At 47.4% G+C, this 23,915-nt stretch overlaps 1 protein-coding gene across 1 annotated transcript in view; it reads right to left on the bottom strand.

Annotated features, from left to right (window-relative positions):
* The window catches only part of LOC144123716 (uncharacterized), a 37,392-nt gene extending 14,327 nt beyond the window's left edge, over positions 1-23,065 (bottom strand). The window contains exons 1-4 of the mRNA XM_077656495.1: positions 23,019-23,065; positions 17,564-17,679; positions 13,458-13,567; positions 4,880-5,045 (exon numbers count right to left, since the gene is read on the bottom strand). Of these exons, the coding sequence (XP_077512621.1) occupies positions 4,880-5,045; positions 13,458-13,567; positions 17,564-17,679; positions 23,019-23,065 (439 nt within the window). The remainder of the gene's footprint in view (positions 1-4,879; positions 5,046-13,457; positions 13,568-17,563; positions 17,680-23,018) is intronic.
* Positions 23,066-23,915: the final 850 nt, after the last annotated feature.

Below are 23,915 nucleotides of genomic sequence, written 5' to 3'. Positions count from 1 at the left end.
AATGTTTGAGCGCTGCTTGAGGCGCACACTTTCTGAAGATAAACCTGTTGTTTAAGCGTTAGCAAAGTGTCGTGCTGAGGTAATCGCCTGTTGCCGATAACCGCCACAGATTTTAGTGCTCACTAGCGAATCTCAATTGAGGTTTCGGGTCGACCTAAACCAGCAAAGAATTTAGCAATTTCCAGTCAGTCGGAACGCAGTGGATGACATTTGATATTATTTTTTCTAAGAGAGAAGTTTGCTGCGAAACGAGTGTACGCAGTCTTTTTTGTTCTTTCCGCTGTGGACAAAAATTTTATGACGGGCTGCACCTTGAGGCAGTTCTGCGACGCCTCTCTTAATGGAACAGCAGGGGTTTTAAAGTTGAGAAATCTGTGGCTGTCGTATACCTCAGTCCCTGCTGATTGGCCTCAGTCAGGGCTAGAACTGTGGCGATCTCTTCCGCTGCATGTGCTGTCCTTGTGCGCACTGACATAAGGGTGATTATTTTGGCGTTCGCTACTGATACCGCCTTCGGGTATTCCTTCGTTCTGTAATTGTAAAAAACCGCAAGTTTCATCTTTAGGAACCTGTCCAACCGCCATGATCTGGCCGCCCCTCTTCCTTCGCGGTTCTGAAGCTTCACATGCTGCAGTTAGGGCATTCAGAGATTGAAGGATCGGCCGCAACAACGCGAGGATCCTTTCCGAACAAAACACAGACACGGAACTAACAACACAAGTATTCAACGTGGAACTAACAGCAGAAACATTCGACAAATCATCACTGGGGTCCCCCACATTAGGGTTGAGGGAAACGTCAGAGTAGACACCGCTGTCCGAGAGTTAATGGCACGGAGGGCGTGTGTGCCGGTCGAAACCATGACGCCAGAGTATTACGAGGAGGCAATCAAGTCGTTGTTGGGAGTGCGCGAGAAGTAGTCATCTCCGGCGGGCAGTCTCAACAGGGTGCAGGCCACCACGCTCAGACGACTGCACAGTCACCTACCCAAGCAGAGCCATATATCATAAAATTTGGCCGAATAGATGCGCGAAAGAGTGCGTATGGGGTGCGTAGAGTACGTGACGTGCTACGCCACGATGTACCACGTCTTCTGGAGCTGTGAAAAAGCCTTTTTTACCCAATACAACTAGCCCTGGTCTATAGAGCAGTGGCAGGCCCTTCTGACTGACTCCGGTTCGAGCACCCATCTTATGCCGGTAACGAGGGCCAAGGCCATGGCGGCGGCCAACCGAATCCTGCAAGAGGGAAGGCCGAACACTGAAGCTCCAAATATATGTCTTATCGACCCGCCCTTCTCTTTGGAAATAATTGTTTTAATACTACTATTTGAAATAGCGGACAAAATCGCCGTAGAGCTTCAATCATAGTTTTGTAGGTGTTTGTAGTTGTAGAAACTGAGATCAGTGCATCAAAACAGCGCACGTTATGCCCTTGAAATATAGGTTTTAACTTAAAGCACCTTAACTTGAAGCACTCTGCGCGGTGAAGCCTAAAGGACCGTATACGTGCCCTACAAACATCAACCAACAGGCAGGCCTTCCTCGCTTGCCCAGCCACGTGCGGGTCCTGTGAACGGGACCGATTGATTGGATGATGTCGAGAAGTAGCGCTTAGGGACAGAGAAAGTATCACAGGTTAAATCACGGCCCGATATGTGCTCTTCCGCCGTGCGGACAAGACCGAACTGGTACGTGCAGTCGTCCCTAAGACCTGTCTGTCAACAACACCGCTCAAATTCTCTTCCGTCTGCGCTCGGCAGCGCGCAGAGTGATGTCTAGTGGCAGTGCCTGGTTCGAGATAGCGCATCTTTCAATATCGTGTTAGCATCAAACACGCCCCATCTCGAACCAGGCGCGCCGCTAGACGTCGCTCTTACCGCCGAGGAGAGCAGACTGCACGGAGTTCGAGCGCTCTATAGATAGGGCTGTGGATGACTGCACGTGCGCTGCCAGTGCCAGCCACGCCGACCAGCGGGGAGGAGAGAGTGTGGCGTAGTGTGAGGAGCGGATGGACGACTCATTTTCATTCAACTTAGAAGCTGGACACAGTGCGCTATGAGAAAGAAATAACATACGGAATGAACAACTGAAAGTTCTTTCCGCATGCGACGGAATTTAAAGAACGAATTAAGACAGGAGCTTTTGTAATCATCGCAGAATCAGTTTTGAGCCTGGGTTCGTCAGCGACCCTTCGAGACGCATAGTAAGTTGTCATTATGGAAGCAGCTCACTGTTGGGAGCCAGCACTTTCCATGCACTCTCCCATATGGAAGCATAGCAAAACATGCCATGGACTTCAAAGTACGCACCCTTGTTCCGCATAAATTATCATTGCACATGACCAACGCATCGATCAGATGTCTGTCCGTTTACGAAAACACAAAAATAATCTAGCCGTACGTAGTATCATCGCCTCTAAATAAAGTGCGCTCCTAGCGTTGGGGCGACGTCACCAGATGCACGCAGTGAGTGCCCATAGAGCACAGTGTTCCCAAACGGCCAGCGTGAGCGCTTATTAGAGAATTCTCCATAACAGTTTCGGTTTTCGGAATGATTTGTTTGGCTGAGCAAGCCTATGCCGTAGTGAACACGCAAATCCATTATGAACGTCAGCTCGGTTGCCGTCAGTGGCGGGTGGGGTTGAAAAACGACAGGATGTTGCCATATTAAGATCTCGAGACTTGAGCAAACTGGCAAAAATGAGTGCTTTTCTATAGAGCTTGCTTAGACTTTCTAACAATCACCTAGAGGGAAAGCTGGCGCCCCGTCTGTGGCAGTTTGCGTGGAGCTTCCTCAAGACCTCTTCAGCTACCATGGGCGCTCTAAGCATCATGGGACGGAGAGCTACTGATTGCAGAACCGACATTTATAGTGCTGAACCACAACTTTTGGCCAAGAAAAAAGGAAAAATAAACGTTGTTCAATATTCACGCATGCCCTAATATTCGATATCCTGTCTATAAATTGCAAAAAACGGCCACAAAACCATGTTAATGCAAAGTTTTCCCGAAATAAGAGATAGCTTGCTCTCCTGTTGACCAAGTACTGCACACCACAAAAACCAATATTTCAGCTTAACAGGAAGTTTAAAAATAATAAATATTTTTTTTTAATTTTCTTGCCTGAACATTTATCACATTTTATTTAATGTGACTTCTGAAAACAAAAAGTTTTATTGGCGTCGTGTGCGGTTGCGTTTTCGCTACTATGGCCTTTGCGCAATACGTTCGCGCCAAAGTTGCCTGCGTGCGGGACGCGCCAAGGACGGAATGACACATCTCAGTAACCCCACTGTGTGTTTCCGAAAAAATGCAACTGTCAAGCAACAGTTAGCTCACCGGCCCATTATTCTTTGAACGTCCATGATCGCTGAAGTGGATCGCCGCGAGCTGCCCCTATATGGGGCCAGCCTCCTCAAAACAAGCTTGACGCAAGTTCCCAGCACATGGTTTGAGATATCAATACTACTGAGTGTGGCGTCGCTCAGATAGAATAGAAAAAAATTATCCTACCTTAATCGCTCGCATCGTCAGGATCAAATTTCGCACAGCGGTGTTATTGGGGGTCAGTTGTGTTTGATACAACCTTAATGTGGAGTACTCACCTTATTCAGTAGAATCATTTGATAATCCCCATCACCTATATCGAAGACGAACCACAACACCACGATTTGGTAGCAATGGTGCATGTAGCGCTACCTCGTGTCTATCACAGGAACGAGCGCTTTATCGCCTCAGCCTACGCAGTAGCAAGAGTGCGCTATTGAGACCATTGCTGCAAAGTTCGTTCTTTTGGTTCGTCTTCGCCGCAGACGAGGAGTATTTAACTTAGAACAAAACCAAACTGAGCACGACCTATGTGCGAATCTTGAGGCTTAACAACAGAGTGTTTAAGCCAAGATAATTTTGTTCGGTTTTCTCTGAGCGATGGCAACACTCTTGTGTTCCGGAAAAACACGTACACCGTTATTCATCGAAAGTGCGTCGCGATCATAAGTGCGATGGAGAAGCCAGCATAGAAATGCCGTGATCGAGCAAACGTTCGAAAAGTACAAAACATGAGCCGAGCCATGTGAGCTTCGAGTACACGCCTAACCGGCGTCGCATTTTCCACTTTATCCATCGCACGGCGCGTTTTGCACAAGCCCTTGCAATCGATGCACTTTCAGCATCCAATGGCGAGTATCAAGGATCCAACAGCGCGGATTGCACAGCACCCAAGGAATCACTTGCCCACAACCAACATTAGTAGAAGCCTTCAGTTCGGGTACGTTGATTTCAACTTCGTGAAGAAACAGCGGCCTCACATGTAGAAGCAGTTTTTGCCATTCGCTCTATCTATTTCCGCTACATAGTTTTGGCAGAAGCCACATCATGTCACATGATCGCTGTTCTCGGCGGCGTGAGCTCGAGTGTGCCTACAAGAAACGGTTTGCCAATATGCAGCCCGAGGTCTTGGCAAAGTCAACGTCACCCTGGGGCCTACATTCGCAGTGGGTCCATAGCAACACAACATGATCAAGACCTTTGCATAATAGCATTCTGCCAGCCACACGAGCGCCCCACTATCCCCATTTCATCATAACCTTGCCTATTTCCCTCTCTGTTAAGGTGGGGCGCAATGAAGTTACTTGGTCTAATTCTTGAAATTTCACGCTCATGGCGCAGCAATGTGGAACGCTATCATCTGTAGCACAGCCGTCTTGGTCTCTGTGTCAACGCTTACAGTGACATACACTTCCCCCGGAATGGACTTGATGTAATCGTTCCTAAGCTTCCCACAGCCCGTGCTAAACTCACAAGTAACATAAAACCAAACTGTCCTGCGCTATCGTCTGGCGCTAAAATTAATTTCCTTGAACGTAGACATATGCTCACCGTTTATATCTACGCTGAGTTGGGTGCAGCAGGAGATGAACACGAGCGAAGGCCGCAGGCCAGCGATAGGAGGCACGTTGTGGTAGCCCATGACCTTGGAAGTGGAAACCTCTGCGGTTGGTGGCATGCTGGGCTGAACCGGGGCTATGAACAGCAACGTCGAAACCTGCGCACAAAGAACACCGACTTTTTTGGAAGCTATCGAGGTGCTTCAGATGGTGACCTATAGGTCGCCGCTTGCGACGGAACAGCTGGCGCAGTGCTATCAGCAAGCAGAGAAACACTAAGAGAACTGAAATCCCAGCAGAAAAAAACAATCTATTTCTCCTCGAGAGGAAACACAAGTGAGGTTGATTAACACCTGCGAAGGGCAGCCTTAGCGCCCTCGAAATGACATTAAATTGAGCTAGTATATTGATATTGTTGAGATCTTCAGTTTGCTGTTCATGCTGCAGTAACATTTTTCGAGTTTCATTTGTTGCTGATAATAGAGGAACTCATTAGCCCAAAGACACGACAATCTCAGTTTAGCGATCCTACCCCTGGCTTTACAGTCGGTTCCACCACGTAGCGAAAATTCGCCGAAAAACTTTGCACACAGTTAAGACCAGCTTTCTTTCTCGGGAAATAGCTGCGAAAATAAATTGACAAGCGGTGCCAAAATACTTAAGAGGACTTCAGTGGTGCTGAACCGAATGTCGAGCGATAGTTCCGGAGATATAAGACACGACGCTGGTTTAAATGTTTGACCATTAGTGCCCGGCCGGGAGCTGTAACTGTGGGCGACCGGGAGTTGCATCGAGCACAACCAGCGTTCCGCTGTGACGCATCGAAGTGCAGCGGCGTTCTTTGCAGAACCCACTTCCATGCACTGCGCATGCGATAAGGGAAGAAGCTTTTACGATGCGCGCGTTCAAGGTATGCGACGTCACGAAGGCAGCCCGCAGCAGGCCTGGGATGCCTTCGTTCCTCCTCTGCGCAAGCGGGGACCGCCACGGGGCACAGAACACACATCTGCCGGAGCCCTCCGCGGTGGCGCGCTCATCTGCTGCGATTACTGGGACGCCGCTACCCTCCTACTGTCTGCGACGCGCGCCGCGTACCTGACTACCCTCTCCAATCCTCTCCACAGCAGCTGGCACGCGCTAGTATTCCTGTATATGCTCCCTGTATATACATATACAAGAACAGTAGCACGCGCGGCGTACGCGACTAGAAACACGCGTGGCTCTTTAGCGGTCAAATTGAGGAGCCAGAAGTCATACCCTATAGATAATTGCTGATGCATTAGCAGCAGCAAGGCAGGGTCATTTTTGAGAACGGTATGAGCGTGTGAGTAAGATCCTCTCTTCAAAAATAGAGAATACTGTTACGGAACAGAATAACTACGAGACATTCTTACGAGAAACCAAGCACAAAAAGTTTTTTTTCGCTCCTCTCCGTGCATCTCCTGTATCGTGTTGTGTTACTCTGGCCACTGAGACGCACAGAGTGTTTAAGATTGTCAACGTTCATCTCGTACTGGTCAGGAATTGAAGCGAATCTTAGGCATCCATTATCGTTCCATCATTAAGAGATTTGAGCGCTCGCTACAGCCAGCAAGATAGAACGCCTGTGCCAGGTGTGTGCAGCCTGTCCAAACAGGCCCTACGTCGTCGTCCGTCGGTTGGTGTCTGGCACGAGACAAGCTCAACATCGGCGAAGATCCTGAAAATCATGATGTTAACTCACTTCTGTCATATTTTCTGGTGAGTTAGTACACAACCATACATTTCGTCTTGTTTACGCACCCCGAACAATCCCCGAGCACGTTACGTGCGTACATGGTGATCTTTTTAAAAGTTTCAGCGTCTCGGGCCTGCGTCTCCGGGCTATTTGCAACGCTAGCTTTTAGAAGCTCTGAAGTGCCGCGTAGAAAATTTCCCTTGAATTCCCGGAGATTAGATCCTCTAATAATAATGTAATAATAGGTTTTTGAGGAAAGGAAATGGCGTAGTATCTGTTTCATATATCGGCGGGCACCTGAACCGCTCCGTATGAGAAGGTATAAAGGAGGGAGCGAAAGAAGAAAGGAAGAAAGAGGTGGCGCAGTGCAAGGCCCCGGAATACTTTCGACCATCCAGGGCTACTTAGCGTGCAGTGATATCTCAATGCACACGGGCGTCTTAGCGTTTCGCCTCCATCGAAACGCAGCCTCCGCGGTCCGGTTCGAACCAGGGAGCTCCGGATCAGTAGCCGAGCGCCCTAAACACAGCGTAAATTCCCAAATGTGGCATAGCAGGCAAGGTTTGAAAAGGAACGTCAGCCCCATAATTGATGCCATCGCCTTAACTGAGAACTGCAAATGCAGCCTGGAACACTTCTTCGCAAAGCAGACACGGGGCGAATAACAGCCGCCACAGCAGGTTGTCCCCGGCCCGTGGCACCAGCTACTCGGAGTCCAGGAACCCAAAGACATCCGCTTCGAAGTTCTCAACCGAGGCCACGCTCAGCACTATCCGGAACCCTCAGCTACAAGCCTCTCGCAACAATGGTCTGAAGGAATATTCCTGGGGAGCCTTTGCGTTGACGTTCCTGTTGTCTTCGAGGCCGCGCGAGCTTTGCCAGCGTGGGGCGCGTGTCGCAGAAAAGTCTTTTTTTTCTTCGACACCCAAGCTCTTTCTTTTCCCTCTCTCTCAGATGTATCCGATGTTTCAACGAAGCCCTCCGCTGAATTTAACCTCTTCACTACAGACACAAAAAGGAGGCAAGAAAACTAGCAATTCTTTACATAGTTTTATGGGACACCTCGTCAATACTGCATAAAACATAAATTTTATAGGTTTTTAAATGTTTTTAAGTGCAAAATTTCTGTTCACGACTGTGTATTTTAACTGCGAACACAATAAAAATCACAAAAAGAGATTAGCGGTTATGTCTTAGAGTAGTTATGCTTTAAATACATAATGCACCAATCTAATATTTAGAAAAAGTTTAATTAAATATGCATGAATGAACAGATCTGGCCGATTCTCGATATTCACATTCGCCTGTCGGCGCCATGCTGCCTCCCTGATTGGCTCTCAAATGTGCCAATCACTTGTAACGTACTTGAAACTAGAGTCGCGAAGCCGTCAGTTTCAGACGCGCATTTCAACTCACATTGAAAACAGACATTTAGGAGCCCTATTTTTGTTGCCCGGCTTGCAGATATAAGTGATTGGTAAGAGGAAAACAAGCTTAAAAGAACGTCTTGCTGAGCAAGTTGGTAACTGTACATCTTTTTGGTCACAGGCGCGAAAACACACACCACAAGGCAGGAAGACGGGACGCAGCGCTCCGTCTTTCTGCCTTGTGGTGTGTCTGTTTCCGCGCCTGTAACCAAAAAGAATACAAGTGGAAGTGAAAGGTATGAGAACACTAGCTCACGACTTACCGTACTGGAGAAAATAGCTGTACTCTGAGAAGGGCCGCTTCCTGAAATCTGATTTACTGGAAAAATATCACGTGAAAACCATGATACCCAAACATGATGTAGTAGCAGCATTAGTAGTGGTGGTTTATTTAAAATAAATATGGAAGGAAAAGGGTGTTGCCGGCAGCGGCAATTGCTATCTAATATCTTAATCGCCCGAACTGCAGCTGGCGGAGGTGAAAGGGAAAGGGAGAGCTTGAACATTAGAGCGGAAGCGGCGCGCACTTGATTGCTTTATGTATTTTGTAAATAGTGTACAAAGCTCTCTCCCCTGTCATTTCTTGCTATCGCTCCTCTCTATACTCCTCGCCACCCTTTCTCTTTCCCTTTGACCTCCGCTGGCTGCAGCTCGGGTGCTTAAGATATTAGATTGCAATTGCTGCGGGCCTGCAACTTTCTTTTTCCTTCCGCTTTTTTAATTATTTTTAAATAAACCACTACTACTACTACATCACTACATCATGTTTGGGTACCATGTTTTTCACGCGATATTGTTCCAGTACATACGAATTGAGGAAGCGGCCCTTCTCAGAGTGCTGCTATTTTCTCAACTCCGGTAAGTCGTGACCTAGTGTTCTCATACCTATCACCTGTAATTTGTATTCCTCTTACCAGTCACTTATATCTACCAGCCGGGCAACAAAAATAGCGCTTCTAAAAATCTGTTTTCAAAGGGAAGTCAAATGCGCGTCTGAAACTGACAGCTTCGCGCCTCTAGTTTCAAGCACGTGACAAGTGATTGGCACATTTGAGAGCCAATCAGGGAGGCAGCATGGCACCGACAGGCAAATGTGAATATCGTGAATCGGCCAGATTTGTTTATTCATGCATATTTAATTAAACTTTTTCTTAATATTAAATTGGTGCACTATGTATTGAAAGCATAACCATTCTAAGACATAACCGCTAATCTCTTTTTGTGATTTTTATTGTGTTCTCAGTTAATATACACAGTCGTGAACAGAAATTTTGCCCTTAAAAACATTTAAAAACCTACAAAATTTATGCTTTATGCAGTATTGACGAGGTGTCCCATAAAACTATGTAAAGAATTGCTAGTTTTCTTGCCTCCTTTTTGTGTCTGTAGTGAAGAGCTTAAATTCAGCGGAGGGCTTCGTTGAAACATCGGATGCATCTGAGAGAGAGGGAAAACAAAGAGCTTGGGTGTCGAAGAAAAAAAAAGACTTTTCTGTGACACGCGCCCCACGCTGGCAAAGCTCGCGCGGCCTCGAAGACAACAGGAACGTCAACGCAAAGGCTCCCCAGGAATATTCCTTCAGACCATTGCTGCGCGAGGCTTGTAGCTGAGGGTTTCGGATAGATCTGAGCGTGGCGGCGTGGCCTCGGTTGAGAACTTCGAAGCGGATGTCTTTGGGTTCCTGGACTCCGAGTAGCTGGAGCCATGGGCCGGGGACAACCTGCTGTGGCGGCTGTTATTCGCCCCGTGTCTGCTTTGCGAAGAAGTGTTCCAGGCTGCATTTGCAGTTCTCAGGTAAGGCGATGACATCAATTAGGCGGCTGACGTTCCTTTTGAAAACCTGCCTGATATGCCACATTTGAGAATTCACGCTCAGTGTTTAGGCGTTCGGCTACTGATCCGAAGTTCCCAGGTCCGAACCCGACAGCGCAGGCTGCGTTTCGATAGAGGCGAAACGCTAAGACGCCCTTGTGCATTGAGATGTCACTGCACACTAAATGTCCTCAGATGGTCGAAATTATTCCGGGGCCCTCCACTACGGTCCCTCTTTTTTTCTTCTTTTACTCCCTCCTTTATCCCTTTCCTTACGGTGCGGTTCAGCCGTCCGCCGATATGTGAGACAGATACTGCGCCATTTCCTTTCCCTTTAATAATAATAATTGGTTTTTTGGGGAAGGAAATGGCGCAGTATCTGTCTCATATATCGTTGGACACCTGAACCGCGCCGTAAGCGAAGGGATAAAGGAGGAAGTGATAGAATAAAGGGAGAAAGAGGTGCCGTAGTGGAGGGCTCGGAATAATTTCAACCACCTGGGGATCTTTAACGCGCACTGACATCGCACAGCAATCGGGCGCCTTAGCGTTTTGCCTCCATAATAACGCAGCCGCCGCGGCAAGAGGCTACAGATCGAGAACCTCAGACCAATCTCCCTCACTTCTTGCCTGGGAAAACTGAGCGAGAGGATCGTCACGAAACGCATCCAGCAACACCTAGAAAGCAAGAGGCTCTATCCGGACACCATGTTCGGCTTCAGGCGAACCTCTCGACGCAGGACGTACTTCAGCAGCTTAAAGAAAAGTCCTGGAGACAATGCCCAAACAAGGGGAGAACGTAGTCATGGCACTCGACATAAAAGGTGCCTTTGACAACGTCGGCCACGCCGCTATAATGGAGAGGCTAAACAACACCAACTGCGGGAGAAGAATCCACGACAATGTCAAAGACTTCTTGACCAACACAACGGCCACGGTGGGACTAAGGGAGCTGAGGAGTGACGTCTTCACCACCCGAAGCAAAGGAACACACCAAGGCTTGGTCATCTCGCCCATACACTTTAATGTGGCGATGATCGGCCTAGCGAGAAGACTCAGCAGAATCCAGGGCATCCCGTACGCGATGTACGCAGACGACATCACGGCCTGGGTGAACCATGGATCCCTAAGGGAAAAGCAAGAACTACTCCAACGAGCAGCAAGGTGCGTTGAAAGATACGTGAAGAAAAGAGGACTAGCCTGCTCTACAGAAACGTCCGAACTATTGAGCGTAGGAAGACATCCCACCGACGCGCAGCTAGAAGTGAAACTAGAGGGGCAAAACATCCCGGAGAAAAACACGATAAGAGACCTAGGAATGTGGCTGCAAGCAAGCAGAAAATGCAGCCACACAATCTGCCTGCTCGGCAAGTCAGCCGAACAGGTAGGCAGAATGATAACCAGAGTCGCCAACCGAAAACATGGAATGAAAGAAGACACGCTAAAACTAGTACGAAGCCTCGTAGTCAGTAGGGTCATCTACTCGCTGCCATACCACCCCATGATCAAAAGCGAAACGGAAGAGGCAGAGACAATACTAAGAAAGGCATACAAGACGGCACTCCACCTACCAAGAAACACAGTGAATGAGAAACTGCTACAGCTACGAATCAAACACCTTTGTGGAGCTGGCAGAAGCACAGCACGAAGCACAGCTGCAAAGACTCAGAAACACGGCTACAGGAAGAGCGCTGCTGACAAAGTTGGGTCGCGACCCAAAGGGGCATCTCGATGGATCCGCCGATACACCCGACGAGATCCGTAAAACCCTGCAGGTCAATCCCATTCCGAAAAACGTGGACCCAAATCTCCACGCGGCCAGAAGACAGGCGCGGGCAGATTATGTGGAGAGGTACTTAGCCAAATTAGAAAACACAGTCTTCACGGATGCAACCATGTATCCATGGAATAGACGCGAAAGCTACTACAAGACAGCTTTGTGGTAGTTGATAACGCAGGCAATCTAATCACCTGCGCAACTACACGTAGCGTCAGGATAGCGGAAGCGGAGGAGGTCGCTGTTGCGCTGGCAGCGACTGAGGGCTATCGAAAAGACCAATCATTGGTCATCCTAACGGACTCAAAAGAGACATGCAGAAACTATACGAAAGGTATAATCTGCAAGGCTGCCTTAGCTATCCTCCGCGAAGCAGTACACCTCAGAAAAACAGCAGCCCACAAATTAATCGGGATTCCGGCACACACGGGGATGGAAGGAAACGAAAGGGCAGACAGCTTGGCTCGAGAGATCACGTACCGAGCCGAGCGGCCATACGCCCTGGGACAGCACTTCACCGTGGAGATCGGATTTTCAGAATACCTAAACTATCAAAGAGGCAGGAGAATTAGATACACCCCGCCATATAAGGGCCTAACACAACAAGAAGCAGCTAGTTGGCGGAGGCTGCAAACGGGAACATTCTTCAACCTACATATATTTAGCAAGATGTATCCTACACAGTGTAGGAACACATGCCCGTGGTGCGGGGCAACCCCCACGCTTTACCATATAACCTGGGAGTGTAAGCGAAACTACACGCTCCACCAACACAAAACCCCCAGTGCGGAGCAGTGGGAGAGCCGGCTCACCAGCTACGAGCTCGCCGCCCAAAGGCCAATGGTGCAGCACGCAAGCGAAGCAGCGCGACTCAGTGGAGCCATGGACTAGGGGCCCAACCCTGCTTTGAAGGTCAAGAGTCTGCAGCTATGTAGAAGAAGACCGAACGCTAAACCCTTAATGGACCAAATAAAGTTTTTCTCTATCTCTCTCCGCCTACAACTTCCGTCTACAGCTTCCCTCTACAACTTCTGTACACGCCACTCATGAGCCAAAAAAGGCTTTCGCCTTAATACAGTGCGGTCTGGTGGCAACTGCAGACAAACTGCTACATCTCACCTCACCTTCTTCATGGCTCCCACCCTACCTTGACCTTCTCAATCTACTCAACATGTGGGACGGTGAAGGCCACCCTGATTAAATACCTGTGGGGATGCCCCAACTCATGGCAGTTCCCCCAATATACCCAACCCATCGCCCTGCCCATGGGAGGCCGCTCTGTGCGCTGCTCAACCAACTGGCCAACAGGGCTAGTGGACAGAGCTCTCAATAAAGCCCAGGTCTGTGGATTCTTGGGCAAATAGGAGCCCACACTTGAGGAACATGTGTTCTTTTCTAGAAATATGTTTTCTAAAAATAAAGATGTCCTCCTCCTCCTCCAAATAGATCGTCATACCTCAGCGTCACACTCCCGCAGGATTCGCCCCAAGGGCTCTTGTCGAAAATCCTTTCCGATGCTGAAGGCGCTAGTGCCGAGCACAAAACAAAATTTCATCATCAGGCTGTTGCATCGAATCACCGTGTGGCACAGCGTAGGCCAGCCTTCACATGCATACGCCACTACAGCGAAACGTTTCGCAAGTGTTCAAGAACAACCCGTCTCTGACAGCTGTATAGTAGTGTGGCCAATCTTGTAACAATAAGTCTAGCCAGATTACGCCGGGGAACCTTAAACGTTCCTGTCATTTGCAGCCTGGCAGCTTCCACAAGAATTCTGCAGACAAATTTCTCACGTAGGTGTTAAGAAAGGGTACAATAGAGTGTTGAGTATACGTACACCGCTTTCTTGCAGTCCTCCGTTGGCGATGGAGTTCAGGTTGAAGCATAGCACGCCGCCCATCCACTGCATCCCCGACCGGTTGTTAGGTCGCGGGGCGAAATACGGCTCTGCGAAAAGTTGCGAAGCGTGAGGCACGCGACCGTCAACGTCACATCTCAGAAAAACGAGGCGCAGTAAACGAGGAGCTTTACGTCCCGTTCTGTTCCTCATCATAAAGCACACAGTAACCCTGAGGGAAACAGTAAAAATAAGTGTATCCGTGGCTTCTTTCGCGGCGGACCCAAGCAGCTCTCCCAAATTAAATTTTTCCTGCACTCATGAATGTTTCCTGCATGAAAATGAAAATTTAAAATTGGTTTTTGGGGAAATGGATGCGCTGACACATGCTTGCGAACTTATTCAGGAACGATTTGCGTACTTTTTTACTACAAAGTAAGCAACACTTCAAAAAATTGGCTGTTGTTTAGCTCTCCTTAACCGTAGTTGAATTGCGAAAGCTTCGTTTCCTCGGCACGTCGTCTACGCAGCGTCTCATTCCGACGCTCTCGAGAACTCAAACCGGTTTCTTTCGCAGTTGAAGAGGCACTCCGGGACGTGGCACAACTTCATTTAGCCGCATCTTCGTTACGACGCTTCTCGAGTCGTGCGACGCGCTCTTCTGGCGTCTCTTGAGCGCGTTGTCACTTCCTCGCTTCGTTCTGTCGTTGTTGCGTCTCTTACGCGCTCTTCATAACGACAACTATACACTGAGGCGAAGCGCATATTATATATATATATATATATATATATATATATATATATATATATATATATATATATATATATATATATATATATATATATATAGTATTTTGTAGGGGTTCCAATGCGCCAGTTTACAAGTGTAAGTACAGTATTACGACAAACACGACTGTTCGTTTTAAATGTTTATTGTGCCAACAGTTTCGGGAATGGCATTCCCTTCATCAGGGCAGGCTTACAATGATACAGTCTTGTCAATATGACACAAAAGGGCAAGGATGTATAAACTCCGCCCTCAAAGGGCCACTTCTCTTAAACCTATATATATCCCGCGAGGCGACACCTTCTCTCCGCACATCTGGAGGAGCGAGCGGGACGGCAGCGGCGTCGACGGCGGCGCCATCCCCCGCGACTGTGCGTCGCAAACCACTGAACCAATCAGCGAGCGAGCCGAGCTTTCGGCAACGACGCCGCTCGCGAGTGTGCCGAGCGACGAACTGATCTATCTGCTCCTTGGCTGCTGTAGTCGTCGCTAAGCGTAGCCGGTTTCACATCGATGCCGCTGCTGAGGGCGTTTCGGAACTGAGCACCGCTGTAACCAAGATGCTACTTTCGTGACGGCTTTATTGTGAACCCCGTCTCATGATAATATAAAAATATTCTCGATTTCCGCGACGCCTTCAGCAGCGGAGAAAGCAGACGCCAGGCGATCGAGCCGCTTTGGGCAACAGCAGCAAAGCGGCTATGAGAAGAAATTTGCTTGTATCCAGCAGCTCGGTATTGGCCAACGACCCCCAAAACTGATTCATTTTTGAATTTCTACTTTCCAGAACATGGTATGAACACGAGCAAACCACATAATAGCGCATTTTTCTCACGCTAGCGGCTGGCATCCAGGCTGGCTGGCAGGCCGCTTGAACGCCTGCGATGCACACCGCCGCTATATCTTCCTCTTCGCTCAGGTCGTCGCAGTACATTGCTAATATCGAGAGACCAGAGCACTTTCGATGGCCAAGCGCGAGCGCAGGAGACGCGGCCAGAGTAGAGGAAACTCTCGAAAGCGCGCGAACGGTGTCATTCACAAGAGTTCTCATTTCAAATGAGAATCGAACGAGAAGGCGACCCGCCGGTGGCCCTTGGAAGTGTGAACATCGGTGTTGTCGAACTGCGGTGTAGTCGCAGGCGACTGCTGGTCGCGCAACCTGTGCGACACTCATGTGTGAATGAGCCCTAAAGTTTTCGCTTTAAATTTGGATGAAGCTTAAGCTTCGCCTTTAAGAGTAGAATGCGACGCCGTGTTGCAGCTCTGCCAGGGCATCCACGGAAAGTCATCGCCTTGCCCGTTGAACAAATCACTCGGAGTCTCTACAAGGCCTCTGAAAACAACACACACGCTGCACAACACTAGCACTCGTAGACGCCGCAGCGGTTTCATTACTCCTGTTCAGAAACGAACGACACTGCTACGACGCAGAAAGGTCGCCTACGCGCGCGCCTTCTGCCGGGCCAGTGCCATGCATAGCAAAGGGAGGTTTCAGTGGGTTCCGCAACGATGGCGCTACGATTGCACGCCAAGAATGCTCATAATTACTCATCCACGCCTCAGTACAGATCTCGGAGATGCATTTCTAAGAAACCCCTGCATTCACTAGACGCGCCTTTATGCATGTTCAAACGTCGAGCCGTCGTGGCGGCGAAGTGGAAGCCTCCCCGTCATGAACGCCAGAGGCCCTAGTTTATCCACGGACTAAACCTCGGTTTTTTTTATTCACTGAGCGTGCGTGCCTTTTGATTTTTACGCAGCCCCAGAATATTTCCGACGCGCGGTGCCGCCAACTACTACTACGACGACGCCGCTGACGGCTTTTCGACCGAGCAAGCTGCATACGCTGTCGCGTAACACATTTGAATCTACATCGTGACTTTTGAGGCGCACCGAGTCTGTTACTACAGAACAGTGCCAGGAGCGCACTTCGCAAGTCTACTACTTACCAGTAATTACTGGAACATTACAGCAACATGTCAGCGCAATGTTAAATTCTGAGCTATAACGAATATTAAAAAACTGCTCCTCATAAAATGTTGTCTAGTATAAACGATACAGTAACATCAAAAATGTTTGTTTTCATGTCATATATAGACCCTCAGGGGCATACCAAAAAAACACTTCTGACTCTGGGGCTCTCTAAAAAAGGAACCCGTATGCCGCAACGCAGTAATTTTGTTCGATGTTCATATAATTGTGAAGAGAACAAAAACTAGCACAAAATTTTTCATACAGGAAAACAAGCAAAAAAAAGCAGCTGGGTGAATTAATTTTTCTTCCCGTTTCATTCCATATTGAGCCCGTGGATCAAAAAATGAGCCCTTCGGTCACCTCCACTGAAATGCGGCCGCCATGAGGTCAGGATTCCAACCCGCGTCCCTGGGCCTAACTAGTTAACGCCTTTGCCGCTGAGCCTCCCCGGCAGGGGCCAACAAAAGCAAAAATTCTAGGGGGTAATATGCAGTTATGAAGCCAACTTATTTCATTTTTTTTAATTTAGGGTGGCAACACTACCAGGCGCATTTTTAGATTGCAGCCATACGTACATTCATCCCTGAAGGCTGCTTTGTAGCAGGCGGCCAATCTGCAGCCCACCGGGTTGTCGGCAACCTTCAAGGTGTGTACACCTGGCAGTGTTGAGGCCTTTAAGGCAAAAAACTTTAGGGTGAAGGACTTCATGGTAAATACCTTTTCAGTAAAGGTCTTTATGGTAAAGGCCTTAAAGTCAGATGCAGTTAGCAATTAATGATTTTAAGTGCCCACAGTAACTAGTGCTACTGCACGATATTCCGCGCCTAGACATGCTAAACCGTCCGCTATTTTTTTTATCCTAGAAGCAACCCTCGCCGAGGACCCATCGCGATAACTCTACATCATTAATTTACCCTGGCTCAGATGGGAGCATGCGCTCCTAGTCTATATGCTTGCTTCACGGTTATAACACATTATTACCTCATTGCAGTAATGCGAGTAGCCTATACGGAATAAGCAAAGCGCGCACGCTCAAAGCGGCCGCGAGATTTTCGTGCATGCGCAGCCGCGACCACCATGTAGTCGACATCAAGTGCAGGTTAACGATCCCCAAGTGGTCGAAATTTTTATCGCACACCTCGACTACAGCACCTTTTTCTTCCTTTCTTCTTTCACTCCCTCCTTTATGCCTTCCTTTACGGCGCAGTTCGGGTGTCCACCGAGATATGCCAGACTGTTACTGCGCCATTTTCTTTCCTCACAACAAATTTTTAATCTTTTTCCTACGGCGACGCGGGGCCTGGCATGGCCTGTTGAATTATATTGATAGTTACTCTTGATATACCCGTCAATTCGTAGGAAGATGATTCATCTACGCAGTCCACTTCCACGAAGTCCAGGGCCACAAAGTTCCTCAGGTCGGGGTGGAGTCCAACGAGGCCGATGTGAAGGCAAGGAAACCTGCGACACAAGCAATAACAAGAACAATAATTATGAGTGCCACAGCAGGATTGCACAAACTACCCTGTGCTGTGACGATGTCAGTGCAGGTTAAAGATCCCCAGGTGGTCTAAATTATTCCGGAGCCCTCCACTACGGCACCTCTTTCTTCCTTTCTTCTCTCAGTCCCTCCTTGATAAGAGGCGGCATAATAATCCGGAAGTTAGGATGGAGGAAGGGAATAGCCTAGTGCTTATCCGTGGTAACTCAAATATGAGTAGGCGCAAAAGGACTATAATCGATCGTGTAAAGGGTGATAAGCGGGTAACAGTAGGGGCATTATCAGGCAGGAAAATGGACGCAGTACTGAGAGAGACAAACTCTAACTTTCTAAGAATGTTGCAGAGCGGAATGAGGTAGTTGCAGCGGCGGGGCTAAATGAATTCCTGAGTGGTGAAGCCGCAAAAGTAGTGGAAAGATTAGCGGAGGGAGTTGACGATTTAGGGGCGATAGCACATCAAGTCCAGATCGTGGTGTGCACAGTGCTGGAAGTGCAGGGACGGAACGGAGAATTTGACAAGGACGTTGTGGCTGTTAATCGAGAGATAAGGAAGTTAAGCCATGCAGGAGGAAGGCTTTGAAGTGGCAGACAAACAGGGAAGCGCATAGAGCAGGCTTTGGCGGAGGCTTTACACGAGATGGCATCCACTTTAATGGAAGGCTAGGAGCCAAGATCGGGTGGCGCCTGCAGGCCGGGCAGTAGCTTTTTTAGGGGGTCCACTGCGGCTCAGGGCTTAGGGGTAGGCAGAAGCAAAGTAGAAAGTGTAGCAATGGAGGCTGGTGCCAATAAAATGGCCACTAGGAGGTCCAAGAAGAAAACTACAAAAAGAAATTTAACACCAGGATCAGGTACATAAACATGCAAGGCGGTAGAAAGAGAGCGAAGTGGTTAGAGATAGAACAGCAGTTGAAGGACGAAGAAGTAGGTGTATACGCCCTATGCGAGACACATCTCAGGGACCTAGAAGACCCACCATTTATTGATGGCTACGTCTGGGAAGCGAGCAACAGAACCACGACAGAGAGGAAGGGAGGAGGAGTAGGTATGTAGATACATCAAGAACAAATTGGCAAAGAATAAAGTCAACTTGCAAAGAACATGTCTGGGTATCGGGTACAATTGCCGGTAAAAGGACATGGCTAGGAGTTGTTTATTGGGGGGCAGGGGACAAATGCAGGCAAAAGAACACGGATCTAGTTAAGTATCTCAACTACGATATAAAGCAGTTTGGAGAAGGCGCCGATATTATTCTTTTGGGGGACATGAATGTCCACATCGAGGATCTGGATGGATACACAGATTGTAACGGGAAGTTGACGCTAGACTTCTGTCAGCGACACAACCTAGTTATTGTAAATAGAGAAACTAAGTGTGAGGGACAAATCACGTGGGAATCCCGTAACAGGCAAACGACCATTGACTACTGCTTAATCTCGCACGGGATGTATAGCAAGCTCGCAATAATGGAAATAGACGAAGAGGGAAAGTAGAGCCTCGGTAGGGATCATAAGCGTATTAGTCTACAGTTTGGAGCCTTCCTCAAAAGAGAAATGAAGGGGAGTCAAAAAGAGTACGCAAAATTAAATGACGATCAAATAGCGCAAATAGCGGCCGGCATAGAGGAAGCAATAGAGACACATCCCGTGTAAGTTAGAACTACTCATTAGTACAAAAATAAAACAAGTAAAAGGAGTAAACCGCTGGAGAGGAAAGAGGAAGCCAGGAAGTTGGTGGAATAAGGAAATTAGGGAGGCCATCGAACAACGACGGTTGGCATCACGGGAACACAGAGAAGCAAAGAGGGCGCAGTTATCTGAAGAGGGAATAGGCCGAAAATGGGTATCTTATCGGCAAAAGAAAGAGAAAGTGCAGGTCCTCGTCCAGGCTAAAATAAAGCAGTCCTCTGATCGCTGGCTGGCTGAAGTTCGCGATGCAACTAAAGGGGGGACCAAGAAAATTCTGGAACGATATAAGCTGGCTGGTCAAAGCGAATCACAGAAAGCAGGAACAGATTCACGATGCCGAGGGAAAATTTTCAGAGGAAGATGACGCTGTGAACTACATTTCATCAGTTATAGCTGAGTCATTTAAGAAAGACGATAGAGTAATCGCCCCAAATGAGGGAGCAACACAGAACAGCACAATAGAAAACAGCGTGGAACTGACGAATTTTAACTGGAAAAAGGCGGAAGCAAGTATTCCAATATGTACGTCCGCAAGGATCGACTAAATTCCAATCAAGCTAATTAATGAACTTAGCCCAAGAGGCAAGGAAACGGATAAAAATATTGGAGGCAGTCAAAACAAATCAGGAAATTCCGCACAGCTGGAAACAGAGTAAAATGAATTTGGTTTATAAAGGGAAAGGCAATAAGACGAACATAAAATTCTTCCAACCGATTACAATAACATCAGTTGCATACATACCGGTAGAAAGTAATAGAATACTCGGAGAACTTCAGAACGGGTTCAGAAGTGGTAGGCGCTTAGATGATCGCCTGTCCGTGCTTACCCAGTGCATAGAAATAGCTAAGGCGGAAAACAGACCTCTGTATTTAGCCTTTCTGGACATAAGCGGTGCATACGACAACGTGAGCAGGGAACTCCTGTGGAACATATTAAAAGGTGAAGGTGTCGATCATGAGGTAAATAATTTTCTGCAGGAAATATATCGAGAAAATGAAGTTGAAATAACATGGGAAGGAATTAAGAGTACAACAACTGTCCAGGTACACAAAGGATTAAGGCAAGGTTGTCCTCTATCACAGCTGATGTTCATGCTTTATATGATAAGTATGGAAAGAAGGCTACAAGGAAGCAATCTAGGTTATGATCTGTCGTACATATTAGGCGTAAAGGTTGTTGAGCAAAGATTACTGGGTTTAATGTGTGCGGACGATATTGTACTGTTAGCAGATAGCCAGGAAGATTTGCAAACTTTGGTGAATTGCTGTGGAGACGAAGGAGACAATCTAAGTTTCAGTTCTAGTGCAACTAAGTCAGGTGTGATGGTGTTCAACGGTACAACTGATCAGGAGCTTACAATACAAGGCAATGAATTACCCGAGTGGCCAAATACAAATATCTCGGGGTATGGGTAAACAAAGGTCATATGTACACGGAAAAGCATGAACAGTATCTTATAGCAAAAGGGCGAAGAGATGCCGGGATAATGAAACATAGGGCATTGCGGGGGTACAACAGGTATGAAGTCCTCAGAGGTATTTGGAACGGAATAATGGTGCCGGGGCTTACTTTCGGGAATGCGGTTCTATGCTTAAGGGCTGAAGTTCAGTCGCGATTAGAAGTAAATCGGAGAACTGTTGGAAGATTAGCACTATGTGTCCATGGGAAAACCACAAACGAGGCAGTACAGGGGGATATGGGTTGGGCAACGTTCGAAGCACGGGAAGCTCAGAGTAAAGTACTATACGAAGAACGCCTGAGGAAATTGGACGGTAACAGGTGGTCAGCTAAGGTATTTAAATACCTGTACAGAAAGAGCTTTGACACACAGTGGCGGAAACGAACTAGAAAGCTGGCCAGTAAGTTTGCCAGAGACGAGGAAGGAGAAAGAAAGAACATTAAACGACAGGTTAAAAACGGCCAAGATAAAAATTGGATAGATTCAATGAAAAAGAAGCATAGTGTAGAACTATATCGATGCTGAAAAAGGCAGATCAAGAAGGAAACGTTTTATGATAACTCAAGAGGCAGTGCTCTCCTCTTTGAAGCTAAGTCAGGGTGTCTTAGAACGCGCAGCTACAAAAAGAAATTTAACGAAGATGACACATGTGCTGTGTGTGGTAAATCTGTAGAAACAATACAACACCTCATTCTAAAATGTGATGGTATTCATCCCGATGTCGATGCAGGCGAAGTCACTCTTCCTGAGGCCTTAGCGCTTAGAGATAGCAATAGTCATGTAAATAAATCTGCGGTATAAATTAGCAAAAAGCGATTGGAGGATTGGTGGCTCTAAAGCAGAGAGGTGACTTAAGTTTTTAAGTGTAAGAAGACGTATTTTAAAGAAAATGGCGAATTTTAATAACCACTTACTGCAGAGTTAAACAAAAATAACGGAAAAACTGAGCATGATGGCAACTACCACTCCCCGTTTCAAAGGGGACGCTTCTACCTTCCATCCATCCATCCATCCATCCATGAGTACTATTGGCCGTGTGCTACACTACCTGTATTAGTACGCTGAAGCGCAGTTGGCGCAGTCTTTGTGTCGAGTTCTGGCGGTTGTAGCTGTGGCGGCTTTCTTCAGCTTGTTTTTGTTGAATGTGCGGCCTGGTTAGTGTTGTGGTAGTGTGACTGAACTCTGAAGCTGACAGATGGCCCTTGTGCTGCGGAATACATTCTTACGCGCATGGAGTTCTCAAAAACTGCCCTGACGTACCGCAGCCAACACCACGCCGGAGCGGCCGGCGCCCGTCGCCCGATAGAGGAAACGGCTTACCTTGATTGCTGACGAATGTGAGCACAGAACTGTAAAATCGCTTCTGTGGTGTGTTGTGGGGATGCATGAGGGCTGCGAATGCATTTAGGCTTGGTCTTTATGTCTTGTTCGCCGTGAGGTGCAAAAAGCGAGCAAGACACAATCGCTTGCAAAGAGGAGGTGTTTAGACACGCTCGCGTGACAGCTATGCGGCTTTTAGATTCGCCCCTTGATTCGTTGTTCTGACTGAACAGGAGCAGCGCTTAAGAAGTAGACCATTAGAATGAAAAGTGCTTGTAGCGGCGTGCACCTTTTGATTCTGCTGCCTGAGTGTTTACTCGATATGGAACATTGCCCGTTCGACGTCGCAGTCACATCAAGTGCTACGTTTCTTAATACCTTTGGTAAATGTAACTATGTTTAAAAATATCAAAACCATTCCATTGCAGTGCAGCTGAGGTAATAGCACACTGGAAGGTTTGTTGTTATTTTATTTGGATTACGTTCAATATACTGAATGTCATTCCCCATTTTCAGTCCGAAGCGATAAAAGTATAACGCGATTAGCGAATAATAGCTTGATGGAAATTATGACTGGCTTTTTGAACCATTTTTATGCAAACTAATGGATGCATAGGTAATTACACTTTAGCCTCCACTTCTGAACACATTGGACTGAACCGCTAGAGGCTGCAGTGGGATGTTGCTTCTTTGATTATATTGACGAAAGCATCTCTCTAAATCAACCTATCTTCAAATGCGCCCGCAGCGGAGGACTGTACAGCTACCCCACCGGTATAATCACGCTGCTATTGCAACCCCTTTCATCCGTCATTGAGCTAACGCTACCTCAACCTGAGGCTAACGGCATCATCGACCTGCTGGTGCAGCCTATCAGCCATTGATCCGGACATCAAGCATGTCACCTGTAAAAGAATAGGTATGTGTGGGTATCACATACGGTTGTTTCTTCCTTGTCTTTGCTTGTAGCCTGACAAGTCTTGTGGGCCAGGATATCTCTCTTTCATTTGTTTCGTTTTAAACTTTTGAAAGAGCATCAAGAGGAAAGGAAAAAGGTATCGCGGGCGTCATGAGAGCACTGCTGTAAGCAAATGCATTGTTTTATAATGTGTAATGCTTTTTGACACTTTTTATGCTCATGCTTCTCCTGCTGGGAAATCTTGACCACAGTATAGACCAAATTAAAAATATATGTGCCTCATTACCTTTCTACAGTAGTCTAAAAGCGGCAATTAATTTCATAGCTTTACTTCAGCAGTACCTACCTGTTACAAGACATGGCAAATTTGAAGTGAACCAGCGGTGTGATAACTGGCAGACATAGCATAATGGGCAATATATTATTGAATATTAGCGTTCAAGTGGAGCACTGTGCCTTAGAAGCACAGGCTTGGCTAGCATGAATAATTCGTACCTTACGAGATTATCCTTGCATTACGTGAAACCCTGTGAAGCTTATATTGAAGCTGCACAAAAGAAAGGCATTTGTTCCATATGTGATGAGTGTTGCTGAGGTTATTTTTCTTTCACACTCCCTTTGTCACAACTGACTGCACTATACTGTTGAAATGCATTTGGAATATTTTTAATATTGGTTCATGGTTTTATTCATCCCGACATTCAATTACTGGTCGCATTACACTAGCTGAGCTTACGTCAACAATTATTGCAATGACCTTAACCAGACCTCTTGCTTTACTTGAACCGATGCATTTGACGTTGTCTCCTCCC

This window comes from Amblyomma americanum, chromosome 1, assembly GCF_052857255.1.
Source record: "Amblyomma americanum isolate KBUSLIRL-KWMA chromosome 1, ASM5285725v1, whole genome shotgun sequence".
NCBI lineage: Eukaryota > Metazoa > Arthropoda > Arachnida > Ixodida > Ixodidae > Amblyomma > Amblyomma americanum.
This window is presented reverse-complemented; position numbering and strand designations above follow the sequence as displayed.